The 26,379-nt window shown below is 32.3% G+C and overlaps 4 protein-coding genes across 8 annotated transcripts in view; 2 read left to right on the top strand and 2 right to left on the bottom strand.

Annotated features, from left to right (window-relative positions):
- Positions 1-155: 155 nt before the first annotated feature.
- Positions 156-557, bottom strand: LOC108577520 (probable splicing factor 3B subunit 5). Its single transcript, XM_017940683.1, has one exon. The coding sequence runs from the start codon at positions 456-458 to the stop codon at positions 201-203; it is 258 nt and encodes an 85-aa protein (XP_017796172.1). The 5' UTR covers positions 459-557; the 3' UTR covers positions 156-200.
- A 770-nt stretch (positions 558-1,327) lies between these two features.
- Positions 1,328-12,849, top strand: LOC108577529 (cyclin-dependent kinase 12). Of its 3 annotated transcripts, XM_017940707.1 has the most exons (12): positions 1,328-1,505; positions 2,240-3,557; positions 3,630-4,768; positions 4,847-5,274; positions 5,349-5,545; positions 5,614-5,818; positions 5,911-6,179; positions 6,406-6,579; positions 10,556-10,943; positions 11,045-11,165; positions 11,236-11,418; positions 12,455-12,849. In XM_017940707.1, the coding sequence occupies exons 2-12, from the start codon at positions 2,248-2,250 to the stop codon at positions 12,457-12,459; spliced, it is 4,419 nt and encodes a 1,472-aa protein (XP_017796196.1). In that variant the 5' UTR covers positions 1,328-1,505; positions 2,240-2,247; the 3' UTR covers positions 12,460-12,849. The 3 variants fall into 3 exon arrangements, with proteins under 3 accessions (XP_017796196.1, XP_017796195.1, XP_017796197.1); XM_017940706.1 differs by lacking the exon at positions 12,455-12,849 and having other exon boundaries at positions 11,236-11,492; XM_017940708.1 differs by lacking the exons at positions 10,556-10,943; positions 11,045-11,165; positions 11,236-11,418; positions 12,455-12,849 and adding an exon at positions 9,706-9,738.
- A 1,451-nt stretch (positions 12,850-14,300) lies between these two features.
- LOC108577493 lies at positions 14,301-15,082 on the top strand. The gene is made up of 4 exons (XM_017940652.1): positions 14,301-14,482; positions 14,548-14,644; positions 14,856-14,958; positions 15,030-15,082. The coding sequence occupies exons 1-4, from the start codon at positions 14,301-14,303 to the stop codon at positions 15,080-15,082; spliced, it is 435 nt and encodes a 144-aa protein (XP_017796141.1).
- Positions 15,083-17,215: 2,133 nt separating this feature from the next.
- The window catches only part of LOC108577502 (receptor-type tyrosine-protein phosphatase N2), a 12,541-nt gene continuing 3,377 nt past the window's right edge, over positions 17,216-26,379 (bottom strand). Inside the window, exons 2-17 of one of the 3 annotated variants that reach the window (XM_017940662.1) lie at positions 23,147-23,200; positions 22,992-23,052; positions 22,307-22,438; positions 22,147-22,228; positions 21,025-21,808; positions 20,781-20,936; positions 20,659-20,705; positions 20,430-20,585; positions 20,231-20,357; positions 20,092-20,159; positions 19,496-19,882; positions 19,079-19,300; positions 18,958-18,963; positions 17,940-18,304; positions 17,795-17,848; positions 17,216-17,659 (exon numbers count right to left, since the gene is read on the bottom strand). In XM_017940662.1, the coding sequence (XP_017796151.1) occupies positions 17,392-17,659; positions 17,795-17,848; positions 17,940-18,304; positions 18,958-18,963; positions 19,079-19,300; positions 19,496-19,882; positions 20,092-20,159; positions 20,231-20,357; positions 20,430-20,585; positions 20,659-20,705; positions 20,781-20,936; positions 21,025-21,808; positions 22,147-22,228; positions 22,307-22,438; positions 22,992-23,052; positions 23,147-23,200 (2,969 nt within the window). In that variant the 3' untranslated portion in view covers positions 17,216-17,391. Of the gene's footprint in view, positions 17,660-17,794; positions 17,849-17,939; positions 18,305-18,957; positions 18,964-19,078; positions 19,301-19,495; positions 19,883-20,070; positions 20,160-20,230; positions 20,358-20,429; positions 20,586-20,658; positions 20,937-21,024; positions 21,809-22,146; positions 22,229-22,306; positions 22,439-22,991; positions 23,053-23,146; positions 23,201-26,379 lie in introns of all 3 variants that reach the window. The other 2 variants (XM_017940661.1, XM_017940663.1) reach the window with 2 other exon arrangements.

A 26,379-nucleotide genomic window follows, 5' to 3' on the forward strand; every position in this document is an offset into this window, starting at 1 on the left:
AAGGTTAGAATAAAGTTCATTAAAAGTGCTTTATTTTCTTGCACATACACATAAATAACTTCGTAACGGAATTAAAATTAATTTTTATTTGTACAATGTGCAAATGAAAAAAAAAAGTGTTTTATATAAAATGATAAAAAATTTTTAATCGCGCCTACAGATTTTACAGCACATATATAAAACGTTTTTGGATGAACTATTTAATCTTCTGGTTTTTCTGGTGGTGGACCACAAGGCTGCAACATTTTCTCCATAAGATTAAATCGAACACGTGCTTTTGCTTCGTTTTCCGCAATAGCAAAAAAATTTAACAGATCATAATGTCCCATGTAAGAACTACAGGAATCACGATGCTGATTTACAAGCCATTCAAATTTGGTAGTATCAGCGTGGCCTGTGCCAATGTATTTTGATTGCAAATGTTCCAACTGACTATGAATGTTATAACGTTCCCCCATGTTCTGTGTTAACTTTTTGATGATAAAAGTAAACGTGTAATAAAAACTTTACTGTTTTCTAATTTAAAATTTCTTTGCAAAGATTTAATACTGTTTTTTTTCGAGTTTTATGTCAATGCCAACCATAGAACATAAATGTACCTTAAATTTATAAATGTATACATTGCATCTTACGATAGAGAGCGTTCTTGGCGATTCGATGTATAATGCAGAATTTTCATGTAGTAGTGATAAGATAAACTATAAAAAAAATTATAAAATAATAGTGAAACATAAGAAATTAAAAATAGATACGAAATATTTAAAAATGTGAATAAAATAACTATTTCACATTTTTTACTCATAGTATACATATGTATATACGAGAATGTGTGTTTATATTATTATAAATATTTGTTACTACAATGTAGTTTTCTTATAGCAATTAAAGAATAATAAAAAATAATATTGAGTTAATAGTTATGCATGATATTCATATAAAGATATTTAAATAAAACTTTCAAACATAGCTTGAGAACATATGAAAACTTATTACGGTCTAGTTCGTTGTATTTATAATTTTTGTATTTGTTAAGAAACATTGAATGAAGGATATATTTATATTTATACATAAACGTAATAAATAAATTTAGTTCAACCAATTGCATCAAGTATAATAATATTCAAGATTATTCCGCAATTTCGTCTACTCCCTGCTTAGCCGCAAGGGTGCAGCACTTATCGCTTGTTACGTCAGACAATAATGACGTGCTAATGGTTAATGGCTTCTACTTACTTGAGCTACATTTATGAGAAAGCCAAATACAATCCAAAGAAAATTCATGAGATATGATGCATCGGCTAGTAAAATTATAAAAATATGATTGCCTGAACATTTAATTGTTACAATAGCTATTAATTTTTATCAAATTTCACTCGTGGCCTACGAAATGTGTTGAAACTGTTTACTGAACAACGAACGTAACCATTACATTCATCGCTACGTTGGACCAGCTCGATGCAAAGAAATCCAACATTCAGCGTGATATCACAAGATTTATATTGCACGTGAGTACTAATATTCGTCATTGACTTATAATCCCGTTATAAACGGTAACTGATTTTCTTTTACGAAAACTGGGCAACTCCCTTGCCACCCAGTCGTTAACAATGGCGGCTACGCTAGGTCGACCGAAAAATTCTTTTCTCTAAAATATTCTTTGAACCAACAAGTCATAGGGTTATGTTCAATAAATTTTTGTTTTTACCTAGAAAATAGCCCAGTTTATTAAAAATTGCCATTTTTCATTATATTTATCAAAGACTTGTGGTGTTCGAAAATACTGTTACGTCGACTAATCTATACATGAGCATGTTCGTGTGGCTTTCTACATACGCGCATTGTTATCTATATGTGTTATATTCATGATGATCTGTATCAAAGTATTGAAGAGAGCAGCAATAATATAATTGTTTGCAAACTGCTGCTCATATCAATTGATATTAAGGTAAGTTTTAAAAATGCTTGATTATTTATATATCAAAATTAAATTTATAATTCAACTGAATGAAATTAAAAATGTTATATTGCATTTTTATTCTATATTTTAGTATTATTTTTGTAAATAAAATCTAATATATACCACATGTTTTTATATACATAAATTTGTACATTTATTTTTGGGGAAAAGAATATCTGGAAAGACACATGAACATCTCAGATGCCCTCATTATGTTATAAGTGAATAATACAAATAAAACAACTTTAATTACTCTTACATATTAATATTTATGTATTTCAGTAGGTGACATGCCTAGCAGCCGTGATATTGAACGAGCTGAACGTAATGGAAGATTTCGATCACGTAGAAGAGGTAGTACCAGCAGTGATATAAATCGACATAGTTTTGAAGCACCTGACAAAAAGCATAGGAGGCATGGAAAAAGCAAAAGTTCTGGAAAGAAGAAAAAAAAGAGATCAAGAGATAAGTCTATAGAAAATGTTCCAACTGTAGCTTCTTCCATTGTTAAACCTTTGGTTGAGTACTCAGATGTGAGTAGTGAAGATTTATCTGAACCAGAAGCTGGAGAAATTCAGTCAGAAGATAGTAGGGGTAATAGCTATACAGATGGAGAAGTACCTGAACCAGTTTTACAGAGACGTTATTATGGTGGGAGTCCAGTGCGTGCTCTTGGAGCATCTCCTATTAGTCTTTCACCATCTCCACCTGCTCAGCATAGGCATTCTAATAGACACTATTCACCAAATGAACAGCAACCTTCAGCAATGCAAACACCTGAATATGAAGAAGAATCTAGAAGATATGCAAGAAGAAAAGAGAAAAAACACAAACGAGAGAAGAAAAAGAAAAGAAGTCTCAGTCCTTCATCTAGTTCGGGAAAAAAGAAAAAACGAAAGTCCAAAAGACATTCTCACAGTTTAAGTCCACATCGTATTGCAGATGAAATTATTATAAGTCCAGAACATGAAAAACCAGTTGGAAATTGGTCAGAGTCACCACCTTTGCCGTTGAAAGACAGCACGTCGCCAATATCGCCTGCAACACCACAAGAACAAAGATGTTTGAGTGATGTAGAACTTGAAATAACAAGGCAACCTCGAAATGTAACTCCTCCACTACTTCCTCCCAGACCAACAGAATCTCCGCATACCCCTTTGTTACCCCCAAGAACGACAACGCCAGAGAGTAATAAAGCAAGCTTATCTACAATGAAACATACACCTGAAAGACAGAAGCATAGTCCTAGTATTCATACTCGACGTAGTAGCGTTAGCCCAGGACCCACTATTAGCTCAAGTCGTAGGAGACCTCATAGTCCAAGTCCACCATCAAGACGAAGGGACCATAGCCCAACAAGAAGAAGAGACTTTAGTCCAAGTCCAATGGTGCATAGACTTAGGCATAGTCCTAGTCCTTCCACAAGAAGAAGAGAATTTAGTCCGAGTCCTGTAAGTCATCGACGTAGAGATCCTGTTAGTTCACCATCGTCGAGCAAACGTAGAAGAAGAGACGAATCTGAACGTCGACACAGACATCATGAAAAAGACAGAAGAGATAAAAGGAAATCAAGATCGACCAGAAGTCCTACTGGAAGCAGGTATTGTATATTATACATTACAATGAATAAAAATCATTTATCCTTTCATAATAAAATGTATTGTACTTTTAGACTGCATTTACCTCTTTCTCGTTCACGATCGCGAAGTCCTGGAAGATGGCGGAAATTACAATCACGCTCAAGGTCACGTTCACGAAGAAGAAGTCGTACTCCGAAAAAATCTCGTTCTCCTAGCAAGTCCCACAAATCCACAAGGAAACACAAATCAAAGAGTCCTCGTCCTTCGAGAATACCTTCGCCATCTCCTCATAGATCCAGAGCAAGAAGTCCGTCAAGTATAACGGCAAGAAATCTTAGAGTACAGGCAAAGATTAGTGAAACTAGTTTATTTGCTGAACTCGTAAAGGATAGGAATATGAGGGAATTAGCATATAAGAAGTTGCAAGCAGCTAAAGAAAAAGCGGTTAACCAAGATGAAGTTCAAATTATAGAAGGTACTGACGAAAAAGACGGCAGCAATGCATCTTCAGAAAATAAAGCTTCCACTGACAATAAGGAGAAATACTTAAATCACAAGGAACAATTGAAGACGACAAACGAAAGTATAAAGCCTGTTGATCTTGTGGATATTCCTGTTCCAATGTCAGATGATAGTGGAATCGCGGGGAAAACACCACCATTACCAATGGCACAAACTGTCAATGCACCGAATGTAATATCTGGTGCTATTCAGCATTCTTCAACGATTGTATATACTTCACCTACAACAACTACATCTAGTAGTTGTCCAGTGACTCTTACAAGCAGTCCAAATTTCCCAACCGTTGCAAATGTACAAGCGCCCCCATTGCCACAATCTGAACCTGCAAATACGATAGGTTTACCACAAGTATCCATGCCAGTGCCTATTCCTGTACCAGTACCTGTTCTCCCTAACTTATCTGTTCCACCTCCACCTATACCTATACCAGTTCCAGCGCCAAACACGGCTATGTCTAAATTTAATCCTCCTAATAATTTAGTTCCTCTTAAGTCTGTAGATCCTCCTAAACCACCTATCGTGGCATTCAAAACTAAAAGTTTATCAAGATTGCCATTGCCACCTGGAATTAATCAAAATGATTTAGAAAGTATAGACTCTCCGCCGAGTCGGTCTCCAAGTCCACCTAGTAAGGCACAAATGAAATTCCCAGCGTCAGCTCCGAAACCACCTCAAAAGAAGAGTATTAAAGACTTACCTATGCCACCGGGTAAGTTTGTAGTATGTTAACATACACGATTTCAATGTTATCAAAATAATATATTTCTTATCATTATTTTATATGTAGTTGTTCCTGGATCAGAAGATCTAAGTGGAGAAGATGATCCAAATGCAACACCGCCACGTACAAAAGTGGAGCGTGTTCCACCAAAACCGAAATTAAAAAGACCAAAAATTTTGAAGCGTAGAAGTTCCAGAAATTGTCACACTCCTATGTCGGTTTCAAGTGGCAAAGATTGGGGAGAGCGATCTGTTGATGTGTTTGAAGTCATAGCTCAAATAGGAGAGGGTACTTATGGACAAGTTTACAAAGCGCAGGATAAGCGAGCTGGCGTACTTGTTGCATTGAAGAAAGTTCGTCTGGAAAACGAGAAAGAGGGATTCCCTATTACAGCTGTACGCGAAATAAAAATTTTACGGCAACTTAATCACAAAAATATTGTCAATTTACGAGAAATAGTCACGGACAAACAAGATGCTCTGGACTTCAGGAAGGTATTGCACTGAATTATGTAACATTACAAAAATAAATTAAGTAAGAATGATATTGATATAACATCTTTTTATAGGACAAGGGTTCATTCTATCTTGTATTTGAATATATGGATCACGATTTGATGGGTCTCTTAGAATCTGGGATGGTCGATTTTAATGAAATGAATAATGCAAGCATTATGAAACAGTTATTAGATGGATTAAATTACTGCCACAGTAAAAACTTTTTACACAGAGACATAAAATGTTCTAATATATTGATGAATAACAAGTATGTAAAATATATTAGAAAGAAAAGTTGTTTTCTATTTCTACAACTTGATTATATCATTTTCATAGGGGGGAAGTCAAACTAGCCGACTTTGGACTTGCAAGACTTTACAATGCTGAAGATAGACAACGTCCCTATACGAACAAAGTAATTACTTTGTGGTATAGACCACCTGAATTATTGTTGGGTGAAGAACGTTATGGGCCTGCAATAGATGTGTGGAGTTGTGGTTGTATTCTAGGAGAACTATTTTCTAAGAAACCGCTATTTCAGGTAAGGGAATGGTAATAAATTGTGATTCTATTAAAAAAAGATTGGTAAATAAACAAGGTAAAAAATAATAATTACGTTATTCCTTTTATTAGGCAAATGTAGAAATGATGCAGTTGGAGATGATTTCCAGAGTCTGTGGTACACCGACTCCTGCCGTTTGGCCTTCTGTGATAAAATTGCCATTATGGCATACACTAAAACCAAAAAAGTCACATAGAAGACGTTTGCGAGAAGATTTTTCGTTCATGCCAGCACCAGCTTTGGATCTCTTAGACAAAATGTTGGAATTAGATCCAGAAAAGCGAATAACGGCTGCTGATGCACTTAAAAGTGCTTGGCTGAAAAATGTTCAACCTGAGCAGTATGTTTTCTTCTTGTATTCCAATATACTTACAGAAGTATTGATATTTAGGATAATCGGTTATCGTAAAAAGACAATAATGATGCTTTGCAGATGTAGTATTCATGTTGGAATATAATTGAAAGAACGTTAAAACTGCAGGGATTATTTTTTTCGTAGTTGTTTTGTTCAATATCTTCAGCTGTTGCCTATTTATAAAATCTGTATTTCTTACGTAAAAAATTAGGATGCCAGCACCTCAGCTTCCTACTTGGCAAGACTGTCATGAGCTCTGGAGTAAAAAACGAAGACGTCAGTTACGAGAGCAGCAAGAAAGCTCTGCTGGAAAGATGCCTCTTCTTCCTCTTCCAAATAAAGGAGGTCCCCATAAGGCTATTGAAGATCTATCTGATGTCGGGGGGTGAGTAGCCGTAGAGAGACATATTCGCACAAACTGGGACGCGATCCAGTACTGACCAGATACTAATTGCTTACACACGTAGATGGCTGTGTACTGCAGTTGTGCTTGGCATTTATTTTCTTAGCAAAATGCGTTGTTAGAGATATTATTTAAAGAATGAAAACATAACTGTTGTAGTATCTTATTTTCATCGTCCGTTTGCATGCGACTTTCAATAATGGATAAAATAAGTTAATTTTAGTTTGATTCACAGTCGTTCAAACACGACGATGGCTATAGTGCAGAACAATGGAATATAGAGACACGAAAATGTACAACAACGTTCTCTTTTCATGGGTTTGCTACAGAGATTACGTTCTGATACTTCGCTTTTAAATACACCAAACTTTTCGAACGCATGTATTTAAAAAAAAAGAAAAAAAATACAAAATTTACGGCGATATGTTTTTCACGACAAAATATGTTATACTATTTAACTTTTTTATGTGACTGCATCTTCAAGTACCAGTAATAATACATATACGTCAATGACTGGGTGAAATAATATTAATTATCATAATACTATATTAGTATCTTTCTTTCCAAGCGATATCATATACTATTTAGTTTGAAGGATATACGCATTTATGTAAAAGAAATTTTGAAAACCGTTTATAATCCAATTTAATTGGTTGCCTTGGAAAGTAATCATATGAGCTTGAAAATTATGAAATATTTTCCACGTCTGATAATATTACGACCAATAAGTAGATAAATGTGTACATATTTGCTAATCTATGGATATGTGAACATACATATGCATACATTACGACGTATTTGTGTATGTAAAAAAGAATGCACATATGTACAATTTTATGTTGAAATTTAATATATGCATTTACATAATTTATGTGTATATGCATATAATTAATAATATCCACAATTGTATTAGTGGTATATATGTATGAAACATTCACCTTCAAATGATGAACTGTTAGAAAAAACAAGGAAAAAAATAGTAGGTGTATGATTGTAAATAAAAAAAGGACTAGAGTTACTGGAATATCATATGTTAACTTTCATATTAAACTATTAGATTCAAATATTTACAAACGCGTGAAAGGATAGATCAAATGAATGAGAAATTAATGTGAGCAAGTAGATAATTTTTATAATATTTAAAGTCTTGGAGTGTAAATAGGTCAAATGGATACTAAGAAGAAGCTGTCGGAAGATTGAAGACAATGGAATACAAGGAGCCAAGACTAAAATGTGAATGTATTACGCGAAATATTAACATCACGGCCATCCCTATCAACATTTCATTTTATTTACGTTAATTCAGTTTATTTAAACATTCACATTTATAGATTAGGCATATTTTAATTGATCATACTTCCGCAACTGTGTTATAGTTCGTTATTCTGTATTGTAGATAGTTATCGTAAGTTTCAATATACGAATGGCAATTTTTGATATTTGTTGAATATTTTCATGTTTTTGCATGTATTTTGTGTCAATGCCATTCTTATAATGAAATTCGGGATTTAGACAAACCTAATGTATTATCGTCACAATGTAAAATAATATCGAACTACTGTAATATAAAATATTTACTAAATGTCCAGAGGCATTTGCCTAACATTTTTATGGACAATGAATTTCCAATGTTATTAAAATATTTTATTGTTTAATTTGTTTAGCCCCTTTCAATGTTTCTATATTTTAATTTATAAACTAAGTAACCATAATCCTTTAAAAAAATCGTATCTGACGATGAACACTGGGACCTTGGGAATGAATTGAAATACCAGTGTACATGATTATGTACTCTTTAAAAACGATTGCAAAGTTCATGTTATTTTTCTACTTATTCCACAATAAGTTCGAATGAATATTTAATACATGTGTTATTTTTATGTAGAATGTATCAAAATAAATAACATATTAATATTATGAAGACATTATTTCACATATAGTGAAATAAAATAGATATAAGCGTTTCACTTCTTTGTGAATATTAAACAGCATTAAGTGATAACAGGATGATTAAAAGGTTCATGCAGTTCATTTTTAATAAAGAATAATTTCATTATGAATTACATGATCATCATCATCCTATGTTCCATTTTTAAGAGCGATTTTCAAAAAACTTGAAAATACATTAAAGAATATAAATTCCTCTACAAAAAATTACATTTCAACACAATTGAAAAAATGATGAACTTGTATAACTATTAATATGTGCTACTTCTAAATATTATACAATAAAAATTTTATATTTCACTACAAACAACTTTAATTTTGATGAGTATTTCACAAATAGTTACACTAGACAAAAAATTAATTTGTTATACATCACGATATAAAGCAATGTATAAAACAACTTTGGTATTGACGACTATGAAGTAAATATATTTTCCATTTTTAATTTCTTTTGTAAAAAAAAAAAAAAAATGATAAAAAACGTATGTTTGTAGTCATTAGTTTTACTTATGTTAAATTGGTATTTGAAATGTGTATTGACATTAAATAATATGTGTAATTATTTTACATATTAGTATTCGATAATTGATATAGTTACAGGTCTTAGTGAAAAGTTTTTGAAACATTTCATGGTACTAAATAAACTTTTCATATGTCATAATTTATGTAGCACATATTAAAAAAATTTGCTATAAAGATCTCTCAGTTGTATAATAAAATTCAGCTTTTTGAATATTCACTATTTTTTATTATATGTGCATATATATAATTATTATGTAACTAATGAAATGAGAATGTTATAAGTATGTTAAATAGGGAAAATGCTTGTATACAGAATACATTTATATATTATAAGCATACAAGTATTTTGGTACATAACCATTTACTTTTCTATATAATTTTATGTAGATACCATACATTTGGTTATGTATACATTATCTCTACTATACATATCATAATGCTGTATATAGTAGACATTATGCATTACTATATTTATATATATGTATATAACACACACACACATACAGACACACACACACACACACACACATATTGTGGAATTTGTAGGAAACAACATAACATTTCAAATATGAAATGACAATAATTGTAAGTGAATGCAAATTGGCAAAATATCTAATGAGAAACACAATTATGTTTCAGGAAGTAATGTTATTGTGGCTGAATGATAAAGGGCAAATTTTATAGCACTTATAAGAATATAAATAGGTAATAAATGTTCCAAATCTGTATAATATATGTTTATACCCAGGGTGTCCAGTTTAATAATTCACATAAGACTTGGTTTTGTGTATCATATAACAAATTCACGTGCGCTTGGGCTTTACAACTAAAATAAAAAGCTTGATTGTTTTATGCAGAAAAGTTGAGGATGCAATGAATTCAACAATCACATTGTGGTCTTAATATTTTCGATCCCTTACAAAATTGTTTTGTCATATCTCTTCACTTATAAAGGTATAAGTGATAAGTATGCAATAAATTGTGAAAAATAAAATTTACAGAATATAAATAAAGTTTGATACGCTGTGCCTATTAAATTGCATGTATATCCATATAAAATATTGATTTAATTAGCCTTGCTTTTACAATATGCACGATTACAAAACATATCTTTTGCATGATTTCTATCAATTATCAAATTAGTATTATTATTGGGTATCCATGTGCTATGATATGTTTTAATAATATTTATATGAAGTTTTCTTTAACATTGTTTTATTAGTATCATTTTTATTATCCTAAATATACTAATGTTATTAATATGTTCTCAAGTTTAAAAAATATTCACCCCCTTTTTAACACAGTACAAGTCACTACAGAAGTCAGTTTACAAGTTTATAGCACTAAACATTTGCATTGAAACATGTAACCTTTGTCATTATATATTATATAAATCTGTTTTGTACAACATTTTTATAAATAATTATCTATATAGAAACATTCAGTTCATTCTTGTAGTCTTTATAAAAAACTTTTGACTTGATTTCAGGTCTTCCAAACGTTTAAAAATGGAAGCAGGTTACAATTCTCACCCAAATCGTCTTGGTACGGATTCCCATTATGGGGGAGATAACTTGTTCAACCAAAGTAGACCTTATATGGTCTCATCACCATCATATTATTACACTAGTCCTCCACCTGTTACACCACGGCCCAAGGGAGATGCTAGCAGACCTTATATGGTCTCATCACCATCATATTTTTATGTTAGTCCACCACCTATTACACCAAGGCCCAAAGGAGATACTAGCTCTCATATGACGGAATTATGCGCAGAAGATAGTCTTGCCCGAAAATTAAGTATTCTAACAAACGCATTAAATCAGGGAAAACCAATTCGTGTTGAAGATCTTATGTCACTTCGATCAGATAATGAGGTGCTTATTTTCAGATTTTTATTTCAGATGTTCTACTTTTATAATCTTTTATGATTAATAATATTATAACTAAAGCATGATTGTCATAATTCAAATTACAGAGTGACCCAAAAGTAGTACAGTTGTTAGGAGAATTGCATGCTGAACTTCGACTTGCTGCAAATTCAAGACCAAGTGGACTGTTAGATTCTCACCTTTCTGTACTGAATCCACCACATTTAGGTGAGTCTTAATGCATTTATTTTTTACCTATCTTCACGATGTATTATTTTTTTACAATTTGTTTTTGTAGATACAAATGCAGCTCAGTCAGGAAATTTTGATGCACATGCAATTTATGCTGGTGATGATGCAATGAGTTCTGGAAGATGGTCACAAGTGGCTACAGCAGGTGTTCGCAGTGCATTATTAGCGCTTATGTCGCGCTATGGTTTGGAAACTTGCAATCCTTCCCCTGTTATCACCCGACCCCCAGGTAAACCAACATCCAACCTGACACAGAACCTTTTCCTGCCCTCAACTTCCTCTCAGTCAGCATTCAGCTCATAATGATTTGTACATATAACTCTTTACAGCATTCTAAGCTGTTCTGTATAAAGTTGGAAAAGGTCTAAATTGCTATTTTTTAAATTAACTAGGCATGGAAGTACAACTGCATCCAAGTTGTTTATAGACTCTACTATCTGTTCATAACTGTAAGTGCACATTCGGTGTATACTTGTATATAATTGGTGTATTAATACGTGACCAGTTACTTAATACAGTACTTGTATCTTTAATAATATCAACATGCTCTTTATAGTGCACATTTATGCGGTATATGAAATAAGAGCTTTAAAGTCTCAACGTTCTCTTTTTTGTTTCTTAAAATGTAGATTTACTTTTAGTATTGAGAATATCTAATATTTATGTGCATACATGAAAATACATGTATATTGTATGCATATTTAAAAAATTTCAACAAAATGTTTGGTCTACATAGATACTTTTATCTTTTTTAAAAGAATAATTTCTTTTTAAAGTATTAAGTGTTATTATATACAGTCTTATGTTAGGCGATATAATTTGTTATAATGGACAAATTCATAGAAAAAGAAAGGAGAATGAAGGTATTTGAAAGAAAACTTAAATCAGATACATTCTAAATGTTTATTTGTTGCATAAGATTTTTTTTTATATACGATGTTAAATGCTTATTTATTATGGAAATATTTACAGGATGTAATGTACATAACAATATCGAGATATAATAAAGAGATAAAAGTACACGAATATAGTAGGATTTTTTTAGGACAAAGAAAGAACTAGTTTACTTATATTTCGATAAAAATTCATATTTGGAAAATTACGACATTATGAATAAGTAATTTCTATTTGGTTAGATACTTACAAAATTATGTCAAATGTTCTAAATGAAGAAAACTGAAATAAAAACCTTTAAAACAATAATTTTCGAACGTAATAAAAATAGGATAGGATAAAAATTAACACAACTTTCACGAACGTTTCAGATTGAAGTGATATTCCAAGAGAACACGTACACTACGAAAATGAGGTTAGGATGTGTGCTTCTATACCGGCAAGCTGTATACAATGTGTGACAATATCATGGCGATTTGTGCTGCGGTATGAAAGAAATTGGCGACACGCTGTAGATTATTCAGTGAAGTGATCAACAATGCGACGTTGTGGGAATGAATAATAAATTGTTTGTTTTCTTGAGTTTATTCGATTCTATATTCGGTGTGATAATAATATACATAATAAAACACGCAACAAATTAACGACAAGTGAAAAAAAGGACAGGATATTGAGTTGTTCGAAAAAACAAATACCTAACCTCATTCGTTTTACTGATGGCTTTGTTAGATGTTTTACGATTTGATTGTTCCATAGACAATGATATCGCGCGTAATGCTATGGGAGATTTTGGTGAAATGCTTGGAAAAGTATTCGAACAATATAAAAGTAAGTATATATCATATGTTGTTTCTATATTAACAAGTGTGCTTTGATTTGTTCCTTCCTTTATCACTACAATGAATTGCAATTTTGAATTCAAAATGACTCATAGTTTTTTTTCGCGTTATCATAATAATATATTTTATTTATTTTCTGCCGTTACTATGATTTAGAAATACGAAATTTTGTAAGACATAAGTCTACTTAATATACTAAGGAAATTGTGTACAATTGGAAGATAATTCACAATGCTTTGTTGTTTTGTATTATAAATATAACTTTTAGTTAAATTTATATATAAACTATTTGATTCAAACAGTAGGTTATTTTTATATTTACAGAATTATGGAATGAATATTTAACATTACGAAAACATTGTGAAGATGCTGATTTTAAGATACCATTTCAATTATTTGAAACAGATAACTATTACAATAAAGATGTGTAAGTTTTGTTTTTATTGTTGACTTAAAATTTTCATAAATTTTGTTTCTTATATTTATGAATATTGTGTAATGTATTTAAATATTATTATGATTATATTGCTTATTGTTTAATTTTATATATTTCAGTATTACACCTGATATAAGTCAGGTGTCATCTGATATTACAAAGTTGTCTACATCTACATGTAAAAGTATTCCTACTAGCAGTAGTTTAGATATTTCTGGGGATTTAAATAATATTGTTTTAAATGATAATAAATTTATTAAAAACCATACAGAAAAAGATGAGTTGCTTAAAAGTCCAATACTTCTAAAGAGACCTACATCTAAGACTATCATTAACACATCATCTTACAAAAGGACCAATATTACAGATACTACACCATGTAAAAAATACAAAAGATCAAGTCCTTTAAGATTATATGTATCACCTACACCTGAAAAAAGTATAAAAGAAAGGTCAAAAAATCAAAATAAATTCATAGAAGAAGAAATAATTCAAGGTAGCCCTAGTAAAAGTATGAAATCAAAATTGAAAATAACAAATTTAAAACTAAAAAGAAAAACTCCTGTAAAATTGACTAAAAAAGATGGTGGAAGAGAAAGAGATGAGTTTAATAGATTAATTGATAAAAGTAATGCTTTTAAATTACCTCTGAGAGAAACAAAACAATCTAGTCTCAGTCAGTATTTGTTACCTGTATGTACACCTACAAAGAAAGATAAACTATTTTCAATTAAAAAGTCAGAAACATTTGGTTCTAGGAATGAAACTGCTGGAGATGATTGTGATATTTTAAGTTCTCCTTTTTCTCCATCACTTGTGGATAACCAATACTTATGTTTTGAAAAAGATTTACCAAGTCCAACAAGAAAAACTGAAAAGATAGAAATTACAAAAAATATTAATCTAACAGAAGAAAAACAAAATTTAGAATCAAACAGTAAAATGTTCAATATGAATTCTTCAATGTACAATGATGATACATTCTGTTTTTTAGGAGAAAAATTGAAGGAAAAGTCTACTTGTGATATAAATAAATTAAAAGATGTTAAAGAAAATATATCTGAAAACAATTTATTATCAGAATTTGCTTTAGTAAAGAAGAATCTTATGAATAGCTTTGATATGTAAGTATTTACATAAACATGAAAGTATTTATAAAATGTTTATATAACTATTAAAAATTTTTAAGGCCACCTGAGGAAAAGAATCTATATATTGATAAACCATCAAAGAAAAAATCAGAAAGAGCAAGGATGACTGGTGTTACTTGTTGGTCATGTAAGAAGGTATTGTTCAATTTAAGTCTTTACTACAAGAAAAATAATGTAAATTATTGGTTTAAATAATATTAAATACAATTTCCTTTTTATTAATACTGCATACAGATGTTGAATTGTAAGTTAATGTTGTTACATATTATTGAATACTCAACGTTTATAAATTATTGTATATATATTAGTAATTTCAATGATACTATTTTAAAAATTTTACTTTTAGTATTATGCTAATCTTGGACTTTCTGAAGAAGAAATACAAGCAAGACAAAATCAGTGCTCCCGACATAAAGCTAAACAAAATGAAAGGGAAGGTTCACCTGAAGGTAATTTTACTAATATCACTTTGTATTTGGAAAAATAACGCTATAGTGTTATCAATATTAACATTTTTCAGGGTTTTGGGATCATCTATTTCCTGATACATGTGCATCTACTTTGCTAGAGTAGTAGGGTGAAGCATGTAGACATGCATTTTAATTATAATTATTGTTATCTTATAAGTAATCCTTAAGTACAAATATTTATATTCTTATTTTATCATTTTAGTTAGCACTAAATGATATTATACGCTAAAAGTACAAATATATAACTGTTTCTAAATATGTAAAGTTTATAATTTATAAAAGAATAAATTATGATAAATAACAACACATAGTGTATATTATGATTTGAACATAGAGTGATTTATTATATCATAACACATATAGTATTACATTTTGAGTAACATAGTATAGATTTATATATTATTTAATTTTATATAGACTCATTCCTTTGCATAAAAATATAGTATCTTTTATATGAATCTGTGCTAAAAAAGACTAATAAAACTTATTTTTTGGTCAAGCAAACTTTCACGTTGATTTCACAGTATATCACTTGTATTAATTCAACATAAAATGTAAACCATTATAACTAATATTTTTAACTTTTACAAACTGAAGGGTGTAGAATGTAGGATATTCAGAAATGGAAGCAGCATTTGAAAACGAAAATACTTGGTGTTGTCTATCATTTGTTTTTAAATCTTTCATCATTTTTTAAGTTTCATTTATTATTTGCAGTACTTGATGAATGTATGACTGTTTCATAAACCGTAATTAGTAGGGAGAAGAAATAAGATAGAAATGTAAAATATGAAGAAAAAAAGTTAATGGTCAGTAATCGTACTGCACAATGAAAAGGAAGAAATCTCGAATGGAACCTGTTCATCCTGTAGGAGGCTGGATCTACAGGGCGAGCAGTATCGCAGTTTTAAAGCAAGAACGATATTTCTACTTACAACTCGCCATATCGACACGTCAATTTGTGCAAACATGTATGCTTATACTTTTTTTTATATACCACCTAATATCATTGTCACGATATTAATGATTAAACACTTCATTCATAAAGTGTGATCATAATACACTTTCGCATGATAATTAGAACATTAAGTTTACATTACGTGATCGTATTATAATTCATATTTCACACCGATAAAACATTATTCTTATAATTTTTTTTTCTTTTTAGATAATGACGATATTTAATTATAATGTGAATATTGTGCAGCTCGATTATTTTTTCTCTCTACGCGTAGAAAAAAGACAGGTAAGTAGTGCTTGTTACGTCTTTTTCACATGAAACTTTACATTTAACGCCTAATAAAATTTCATTTCACGGAAGTAACAGTCATAGCCGTCTATTAAAATCCATACTCTTTAGAACATGTAACAATAGTATAAAAATTCTGATTTCAATTTCTAAAATGGTGAATTCGATTCTCGCATTCTTAACTTAAAAATGTTATCCAAGTTCTGTATGTAAAGTCTTTCAATACATCACAAGTAATTAAACATTTTAGAAAGAAACTGATTTAAAAAAGCAGGTATACATATTTCAGTAAAGAAAGAATTAACGATATCTGACATAATAAATGTGAGCATCAACGTTGTGTACACTTGATAGAATTGACTGAACAGATAGAACTATGTTAATTATCCCACAATATATTTTGATATCTTATTTAAAGCTATTGTAAAGCACGTTAGTGGAGTTGTTCATGAGAGAATGCAACACAACTTTAATTTGACTAAAATAGTACATTCATGAAGTAAAATCAACAATAGAATGAACAATATAAAGATTGAGCTATATAATAAGTAGTAAGCATTTCATTTCCATAATAAAATAATATAATTTTGAATCACATTAAAACTTGTTAAAATTGATTTCTACAAAGATTACCTCAAAAGACAATTTTACAAGAATACACAGTACAAATAATTCCGTTATTAGCCGATATTTAGAATTCCATCAGCTGCATAGCTCAGTCTTTCGAATCCATATACTTGTACCTGATTATTTAAGTAGGCCATAGTCAAATGAGATGCATAATAAACATTACAGGTTTCTAGAATGAACTGTTTTCTAGAATAATTATTCAGCAGTTTAATTTATACCTTTATCTTATCACAAAATGAATGAATCAATAAAATCTTTGAAAATCAGAAATATTAAAATTCAATATTTTTTGCAACAAATGCATAGTAAAAGCAAAGCCTGTTGAAAGTTTGTAATAGATTCATGTGACTTCGGGATATGTCCAAAGTACTTAGAAGAAGAAAGTTATAGGAAATAAAAGATTTAATAGCAATTTTACGCTTGTAATACGATTACGGTCGACTAGAAATATTTGGCCATGTTTCTTTGCGTAGACTGCAATTAATACTTTGCCTCTGCTCGCCGCGACTGCAATTCCGAATTTGTGTCAAATCTTACTGGCCTTCCTTCGTCGAAGTACTATTTTCAGGGAGAGGAGATTTTTCTGCGGGGGGTACGGGTAAAGCCTTCAGAACTGCGTGTACTTCTTCCGCGACAGCCGTCAGAACGAATTTAAATTGTTGTTTTGTTGCAACCATATCGGGCCTTTGATCTCTTATATGTTCTAATGTAGCTGCAATGTCAATTTCTTTGGCTCCTTTCATCATACGATTTAGAACCATGTCGATTAAACAGTATGTACCAGTACGGCCAGCACCATCACTGTAAAAGAATTACTTCTATTAAGTAAATAATGCAACACATGAGAACACCAATTATTTTATGAAATAACAACTATAAAAAGCTGTTCTTCCTATAATATCTGAAATATAAATAATATATTAAAGATTACTTTACCTGCAATGCACAACTATAGGGCATGACCTGCCTTTGTAGGACTTATTAATTTTTCTGCAATTAAATTCAAATGTAAGTATTAGAACAACGATATGTTTTATATAATGACAATATAATTATACTAAGTTTAAGAGGAGATAATTACCGGCGGAATTCAAGAAGAGCCTTGATAGATTGTGGCACACCGTTTTCAGGCCAGGACAGGAAGTGGAACTGTGTTACAGTCCTCGTTTCACCGGTACGTTGATTTTTCAAGTAGAAGGAACGCACCAAATAGTCATCACACCAGAAATGCTCGGAGACAAGGTGCACCTCATACATGTGATACAATTCTGATCCTTCCTCAGGCCAATAACGATGACACATACCAACACCTTCTTCGGTGAGTCTAGTTAGCATCACAATTACAACGCTGCCTTGTTCCCAAACAAGTTGCCAAAAATCTGCCGCCGTTTGCGGTAGTGGTCCTTGCGTGGCGATGTAAGCTGGATTCCGTGGATCATGATCCGTCTAAAAAAAGAATTTCTTTCAAAACTGTTGTTTCTATGATCATGATCCTATATTGAGAAGCAAGTCACACGGCTTTTCTGAATACACAGCAAGCATATTTGCTATTTTGCTAATTGTTGTGCAATTCTTGTGCTTCTTTATATTATGCAGGGGTAGTTTGGATGTTGCAATGCAATCAAAATCATTTTTCATTAAGCTTCATGTAATCGAAGCTTTGTTATAGAACTTGAACTACTGTCTAAACTATTCAGTGCACGCTTAGCGTTTATCTTAAATGAAAATCTACCACAAAATGTAGACACGAATTCGCAAGTAATTTCAGCATGCGATAGAAAACGTTCATATAAACATTTTTATTATATTACTTTATTTTCCAATTGCATTTAATAATTTTTACAAAAAACAAGCACAGAAATTGAGGTATTGATGATTAAAGAAACGTTTATATGAACTACCTCGTTGCTTCTTACATACTGAATTCACTTTTGAAATTATGTATACATTTACAATTCCTGGAATCATGCCTCGATTTGCAATCAACGGTTACAATTATCGTGAAAATATCTACGCGGAAGCGTTCTCGAAGGAAGCTTTGCTTTCTCGCTAAATTGCGAACAGAACGTTCGATTCTTCATGCTCGTCGTGTGACTTACCGATTTCTATTTTCAGTTCCATTTTCAAAGATTTTTAAAATGAAAACGACGCACACATTACATATTACTCTGACACTGACGTCTCGAAGAAATCAAGAACAGTTAGTCTAAAGATACTTACGATCGTAGATGCGTTAATATAGTCGGAATGATTGGCATTAGCGAGGTCGTTTAGAATCACCCTTGAATGATCATAGGGAAGGGCTGCGCCAGGACGATTACATGCAGCATTCGCTTCGCTTTCTGCGGTTTCCGTCGAACAAGGATCCACTTCGTACGCGCATAATGCCGCCCATTCTTGATCTAATCGATCTTTATTCTTCAAATGATCCTCCATATAACTCTGAAAGATATATGACTATGTTTCAAACTTGTATTCAATACACTGCCTTCCATAATCATAAAACAATTTTAAACTTCCTATGTCATGTGTTACTGCTGAATTTAAGTATAAGTAAAGTCACAATATAAAAGATTATAATGTTTCCTTTAAGGAGAATGCTGTTTCATGCAATATATAAATACTGCATCGACTCACTAGAACCATTTGCCCTGTTGCTATGTCCATATTCGAAGCAGCTGCTGTTTCCTCTCCCCAAGAGGATGTGCTGGATCGATTCGAGGGTGCATTACTCGTCTCGCTTTCGCGGCTAAGGTTGGTAATTCGCAGTGATTCCGGTTTGTCCGTCGGTTGTTTAGCATGCATTCTTGCTCTGCACAAGGCCTGATAGTCCTTCGAGATTTCTGGATCAGGTGTATTCAATCCTGCCAATTTGGCCCGAGCTTTCGCGTGTCGACGAGCGATTATCAACGTCACTACTGCAGCTGCACCGGCAGCCACCACTCCTGCAGCAATTATCGCTCCAAACATGCTCGAGCTCATCTCGGATTTCTTGTTGACCTCCAGCGTTGCGGGTAGTTTGGTCTTTAAATAAAGAAATATATTAATTTTTCGTTTGTGCAGTAGATATTATACAGTTATTTGAATTTACTGCTCAGAATAAATAAAGGATCGTATGTTTGAAGAATTTTCACTACCAGTACAGCGACGTTTTAATAATTAAGTAATTCTGTAATTATTTTGAACAGTACAGTTGTGTAGGTGTTATATACTAGACGTGTTTCAAGATGAACCTTGTCACCTATGCCTGCACGAATCACCTCGACACCCAGAGTCTCTTTCAATTTTCCACGTATGTCATCTGGAAACGTAACGCAGTGGATTAATTTCACGATACAATATTTGCGTCTACTACTTAGGATATTTGAGCACCTATTTTATCAACGACATCGGTAGCGTTATAACTTTTATTGTTTTTCACCACTTTGAACGTCACCTCCGCCCGACCAACTCGAATATCCTTCAACGATCCAGGTGTTAGTCCCAATAATTTGCCCACCTGAAAATCGAACATTCCTTTTCTCTGCATTTACAAAGAAACATCCGTAGAACTGTGAATTCCATTGATCACCTCTGTGACAACGTGTTCCCCTTCCGACCATGTGTGAAATTGTTGCTGAAACTCCACGTAAACGTGATCCAAATCGACATTGTTGTACGTTTTTGAACCTTCTGTTTGCTGTGCAGGTGCTTCCTTTTTCACGTACGGTGTAAATAGTACGTCATTCTAAACCATGATATTCATAATAATCGTGTTATTTATATTGCCTCTTTTATTTCAACAAATAAGTGGTACTTACATCTTGCCCGTTTTCGATAGAATCAGAACTATTCTCATTTTCCACATCTGCAAAAATATTTAACATTAATACACGTTGAAAATAATTATAAATATAACGTGATATAGGTGAAGATAATTTACTGGATGGGGATGGAGTTTTGAACGCGTAGTTGTTCGTTGAAAACGGAGGTCCTGGTTTCTTCACGTCCAAGCGTTCTCGTCGTTTAAAACCTGCCAATCCTCGCCTCCAGAGAATTTCGCTTAAATCGTCGTCGAATAAAGTGTCGTACGCAGTTTCTAATAATACAGAATCGAGGAAAAATTATTCAAAATTCAACAACAGAAAAAAAGAAACTCAATTAACAAAGAACATCGTAAAATGTACCATCATCAGTGTCAGAGTTAGATTTGTCATTAGTAGCCTGAACTAGACCTCCTTCTGTGTAAATCCCATTCTCTATCGACGAGCTGTCCTCCTGAGGTAATTCATCGTCATTCACGTCATCGTAATCGTCACTGTCATAATCGTTCTTAGAGTTACGTTTCACATTTGCCAGGATAAAAGAATCCTTGTCGGGAAGTTCGAATTTCCTAGGTTTATACTTTCTCGAGAACTCCTTCTCATATTCAACATCGAGATTATCCTCTTCTCCTTTATCCTTCTGGCTATTGGCATAATCGTCGGATTTATCGTTCACCAGGTATTCCAATTCGTCGGCGGTTAGGGTATCTATGTTGTCAACATTTTCATTTTCAGAGTACTTCTTCGATAATTCTTCCTCATTGTCCAAGGCTGTTTTTATCGATTCTATCGCGTCGTCGTAGTCACGAAGATTGTACGGTTGTCGTCTGGTTCGATACAGTCTCTCGTTGATTCCTTCATCATAAGTTGATGATGGTCTCTGACGTGAATTACTTTCGTCGTAGCTCTCTTCGTTCGCCAGTGATTCGTATTCGTTGTAAGTGTTCGGGTTGTACCTTGGCCTGTAGTATTGGGTGTTCGTTTCTCTGGGTTCTTCCTTGTACGGTGTTCGAGAGAACTCGTCGTTGTAGAGAGATTCGCGGAAGTACTGGTTTCTCGTGCCAGGAGGATAGTAGAGTTCGTTCGCGAATTGGCTGTTGAACTTGCTGTTGTTGGGCGTGAATTTCACTATGGCTATTGTTGGTGCCTTGAAAAATCATTTTCCACTATTATACCATAACTATGGAAATTATTCCGTACAATAAAATATCGAGTACATCAAAATACAGTTATAAAGTTATACTTTACATAGAAATAAAAATGCTCATAAACAAATATCTCACAAAAATATCGTTTCAAACTGTAAAACTATATTTTACACTTGGGATAGTTTTATATGCGACAACTAGTATTTTTCGACATAGTCTTGAAGCTTTGCTAAACCTATTTTCAACAATAGAACACTGTAAAGTGACTTCTTAACGTTGTTTCAAAGTTCTCTAGAAACTTTTCCTCTCATTAGACAATACGACATAGTTAACTCACTCTAGCCTGGTCGAGTTCATTTTTGTTTTCGAAACGCGTGCGTTGCTTCAAATGTTGACAGAGTCGAAGATCGTAATTTTCCCTAAAAAGGAAAAAAAGCAATAGAAAGTTAATTGTACAATTACAAATGTCCAAAATTCTATCCATAAAGATTGTGTACCCGTGGCGTAAATTGTACAAGGAGGTTTGCATGATACATTGTGTATAGGGATGAGACCATTTGTATCCATCGATTTGCAGTCTCTCCAGTTGCAGTCTTAGTAGCTCCAGTTCGTCGACGTTGAAGTTGTATCTAAAGTGGAAGGATTACGAATGTTGAATTCAATTAAACAACTTTGTGGACGAAGCTCGTGAACACGGTATATCAACTGTCTTGGCATTAAGAAGCGGAAGTTAACTCTCTTTATCCTTGTAAAGTGAAACTGAAGTAGTACGGTCAGTTTATGGTCGGACGGTAAAAGGGAAACTGTTTCTGCCGTAAAGGATAGAGCACCAATTATGATCCTCTTCTATCGCGGCGGAGAACTTCGTTTAAAGTTACTAATTAATTCATAAATAAATTCTTTTTATTATTTTACGTTATTTTTATATCGGTCGTAAAAACACTTGGTTCTTTCCATAGGAATTTATCAGTAATTCCACTTTCGATAAATTCGAATACCGAGAGTGTAATTAATTGAGAAATATCGCGGTGATTTTTTTATCGAATGGAAAGAAAATACAATTTCTTTTTTTTTTTTTTTGTATAAATTGCAAAAATAATATGCGGAAAAATCAATCATTCTGCTTGATAACAGTTCACTCACCTCTCGCATAAATATTCACCGGAATTTATTAATACTCACTTATAATATTCCCCGTCGTTCAGATCGGTGTACAATGGTAAACATCTGCCAAACGCCAGATCTGAAATATGAAAACGTTGGAATTAATTTTACCTTTGTTACACGTATCAAGAGACGCGCCGATTTCGAAACGAACAATTTCGATTGATAATTACCATTGTAACACGTTTCCGTGCGAGGATCGCAGAGGCTCTTGCTGAAGAGGCAGCCTAAAGTGCAATAGAATTAAACGTATCAATGATACATCGGTGAACAAGTCACTTTTCAACATTTCGTTTGATTAATATTTCACCAGTTAATCCTTTGACTGCTGCCAACTCGAAAGTGAAGCACTGTGAATTACAGCATTAATGGTCACACTTTTTGTATTTTACAATATTAAATTAAATTAAATTTTGTGTTAATATTTAAAATACAATATTGTTAAATATAGTGATAATATTTTACAATATTATATTTATTATATTTTAAATATTAAAACAAAATATAAATTTATATTTGTAAAATAAATAATACATAAATATGAAATACAGAATATAAATACGAAGAGAGCTTATAGCAGACAAAGGATTAAACGCTGAACTTCATTTAAAAGAAAAATTTAATACTAAAAATTTTGTAAATTATCAAATTCGCTTAAAAATCATCTGCAACATTTTCATATCGTGCACAATCGGTATGTCTTCATTTTCCACTAAATCAAATCCACGCTGGTGTATCAGTAGAAAGAGGATAATGTTAAACTTGGACAGTTTCAAATTTTCAAGTGAATTAACCCCGCGTCAATTAATCAATTATCGAATCACGAGCAGGAAAACAGAGGAAAATGTTAAGTTATTATTTTTGCTCGTAACAGATTGACGCAAACTCCCACGTCATAATCGTGTGTGTGTGTGTGTGTTTGCGTGCGTGTGTGTTCGATTCGCCGGTGCACATTCTACAGTTGGAGAATACGCGCGATGCGCTCGCTAATTAGAATACCCGAGCTACTTCCCACTTTCATTTCGCGGCTGCACCGTCACTTAATCCTCAATAGGGGTTGAATAATCAAACGGTGACTTTGTTTGCCCGCGTACCGCATCGAACGTTAATACGTATGCACGTATCTTGTTCACTAGGAAATCTCTACACCTTTTACCTACGCTCACTTGCTCGATATATTTATATATATGTACCGGGTGTAGAGATAACAAAAGCCTTTAATTTTGTGAAAATTTGGATAAGTTAAATTTAAATGTAATGAAAAATTTATAATACTATATAGCTGAAGGTTTCGGGACCGTTCACATGGTGACAAATAAACTGGGGATTTTTGTGCATATATGGTAAATTTGAAGTTTTAAACGCGCCATCTAGTATATTCTCATTAGTGTGCGAAATATCATTTACTTAACGCTGCACAGCGTACACACGCGTAACAGTTCCCAGAAGCTTTCGAATATTTCTCGGATTGGGAAAGGAGTTAAAATTTCCTGCGTTGATAAAATCTCATTAACTTCTCGAATACTGGAACAGACGGATGGCGTTTCATTTCCCTTGACCTTCGCGCCACGGAATCAAGCTTCTATGAAAATGTCACCGCGTTAACTATTTTAACGCAGCGCTGTTCTGCTACGTTCTCTACGTTTCGCAAATATTTCACCATTACGGATTTAATCACGGAATCGTTGGAATTCCTATCATCGATTGTGCTTCTAAAAACGAATCACTTCCTATTATGGTGTCAAAGGGTATCCGATTTTATTTATAAAACGTGTCTACTTTTATTAACGACACGCAGTATCAATGGAGAACTCTTTTTTTTTTATCGAAACGTTGTTTACACGAATAACAATTGATACTTTTTCAATTAGGTTTTTCTTTGTAACATCGAAATTGAATGGCGGAAATTTTATTTCATTGTTGGCTGTATTAACACGTTTCCAGCCACGTGCACCGGAAATAAAACTTCTTTTTATCTGGTCAAATGGGAAAGATGAGTTAATTCATCGTTGGTTAGATAATACTTTGAAAGACAATAATTTATTTATCGAGGGATTGTTCGTTCTTTTGATTGTACTGTTTTATGTTGGTATTACGATTGTTAGTTATTTTTAATTAGAAATTAGTGAGATTGAATTTCTAGTTCTGTTAACAAGTTAAATGAAAAAAGTTGTACTCTTCGACTCGATTCACATACAAAATATGTTGCAGAGTGGAATTAGAGTGTCAAGAATTCAAGCCATATCGATATTTTTCTGTAATTACATATTTTAACGTGACTTTTTCAAACTTCGTTTCGAACGCACCGGTCAAACTTTTAATTTTCCCGCGTCACGGAAAGTGATTATAAAGTAACGGAGACCTGTTTTATAATAAAGTGAACATTCGTGGTTCGTCGTGTTTTGATTATTATGCTCGTTAGTGGGAAAAATTTGTTTAATCTGCGTAGGTAATTAAAATTTATTTAACGAACTGACCAAAAATTGTAACAATATGTAATAAATTTTTGTTATGATCTGTTTCCATGAATCGTGTCGATAAATTTCTAAAAAAAAAAGTGAAATAACTGTGATTTCATAGAATTGCAAAAAAATGTTGAATTCAACGACGATCAATACTGGACAACTAGAACCGTGCAATAGATCGAAAATTTCATTGAAAGTCTTTCAAAGAACCATCGAAGCAGTCAATGTGCAACTACGTGTCAATTCATAGCTGTTCGATCAAAGGGCTTTGTCGTTACTTATTATTCTTCTCCACTTTTGCATTTCATATTGGTTATTATTTCTTTAGTATCATACTGTGTTAAACTCGTTAGTGAATAATAGTCAATTAAAACAGTTATTAATTTGACAATAATATTTAATAACAATAAATGTTATCCCAGCAGTTTGCAATAAATTCACTTGAAATTATTTTACGGAAAATTTTTAAAGCTTAGAAAGAATTTCCATGAAAAAGAATTCCTAATTTTTGTAATTAATAACTAATTGCTGAATAATAAATATTATTCCAGCAGTTTGCAATATATTATTTTACGGAGAATTTTTTAAACCTCAAAAACAATTTCCATGAAACAAAAAAAAAATTCCCAATTTTCTATACACACATATTATTTTCATAAAACATTGTAAACAACCTTAACTAATAAAACAAAACACTCCTATTAAATTCCTCTACATAACCCAGTCTTTAAATAAATAAAATTACCAAGCAGTCTAAGAAACTACACTTCCACAATAACTTCCTAGATACAGGTGTCTATAGTTAACGATAAAACAAAATGAAGCCTCCTAAAGACTCATTACCAACAACCACTCAAACTAAAATCACAAAATTACCAAATAGAGCAAACACTAAAAAAAGAAAAAAAAGCAGTATGACCAACTTAGGAAAAGTAAGATTT

Source organism: Habropoda laboriosa, unplaced genomic scaffold (assembly GCF_001263275.1).
Source record: "Habropoda laboriosa isolate 0110345459 unplaced genomic scaffold, ASM126327v1 scaffold804, whole genome shotgun sequence".
In the NCBI taxonomy this organism is placed as follows: domain Eukaryota; kingdom Metazoa; phylum Arthropoda; class Insecta; order Hymenoptera; family Apidae; genus Habropoda; species Habropoda laboriosa.

What these genes read in the sequence shown, in the direction of transcription:
- LOC108577520 (XM_017940683.1), bottom strand. Translation starts at nt 458, where the DNA reads ATGGGGGAACGTTATAACATTCATAGTCAGTTGGAACATTTGCAATCA.
- LOC108577529 (XM_017940706.1), top strand. Translation starts at nt 2,248, where the DNA reads ATGCCTAGCAGCCGTGATATTGAACGAGCTGAACGTAATGGAAGATTT. An exon ending in AATATATTGATGAATAACAA is followed by an intron (nt 5,546 to 5,613) that starts GTATGTAAAATA and finishes TCATTTTCATAG; the next exon opens with GGGGGAAGTCAAACTAGCCG. An exon ending in GATCTATCTGATGTCGGGGG is followed by an intron (nt 6,580 to 10,555) that starts GTGAGTAGCCGT and finishes ACTTGATTTCAG; the next exon opens with GTCTTCCAAACGTTTAAAAA.
- LOC108577493 (XM_017940652.1), top strand. Translation starts at nt 14,301, where the DNA reads ATGTTCAATATGAATTCTTCAATGTACAATGATGATACATTCTGTTTT. An exon ending in CTTATGAATAGCTTTGATAT is followed by an intron (nt 14,483 to 14,547) that starts GTAAGTATTTAC and finishes AAAATTTTTAAG; the next exon opens with GCCACCTGAGGAAAAGAATC. An exon ending in CTTGTTGGTCATGTAAGAAG is followed by an intron (nt 14,645 to 14,855) that starts GTATTGTTCAAT and finishes TTTTACTTTTAG; the next exon opens with TATTATGCTAATCTTGGACT.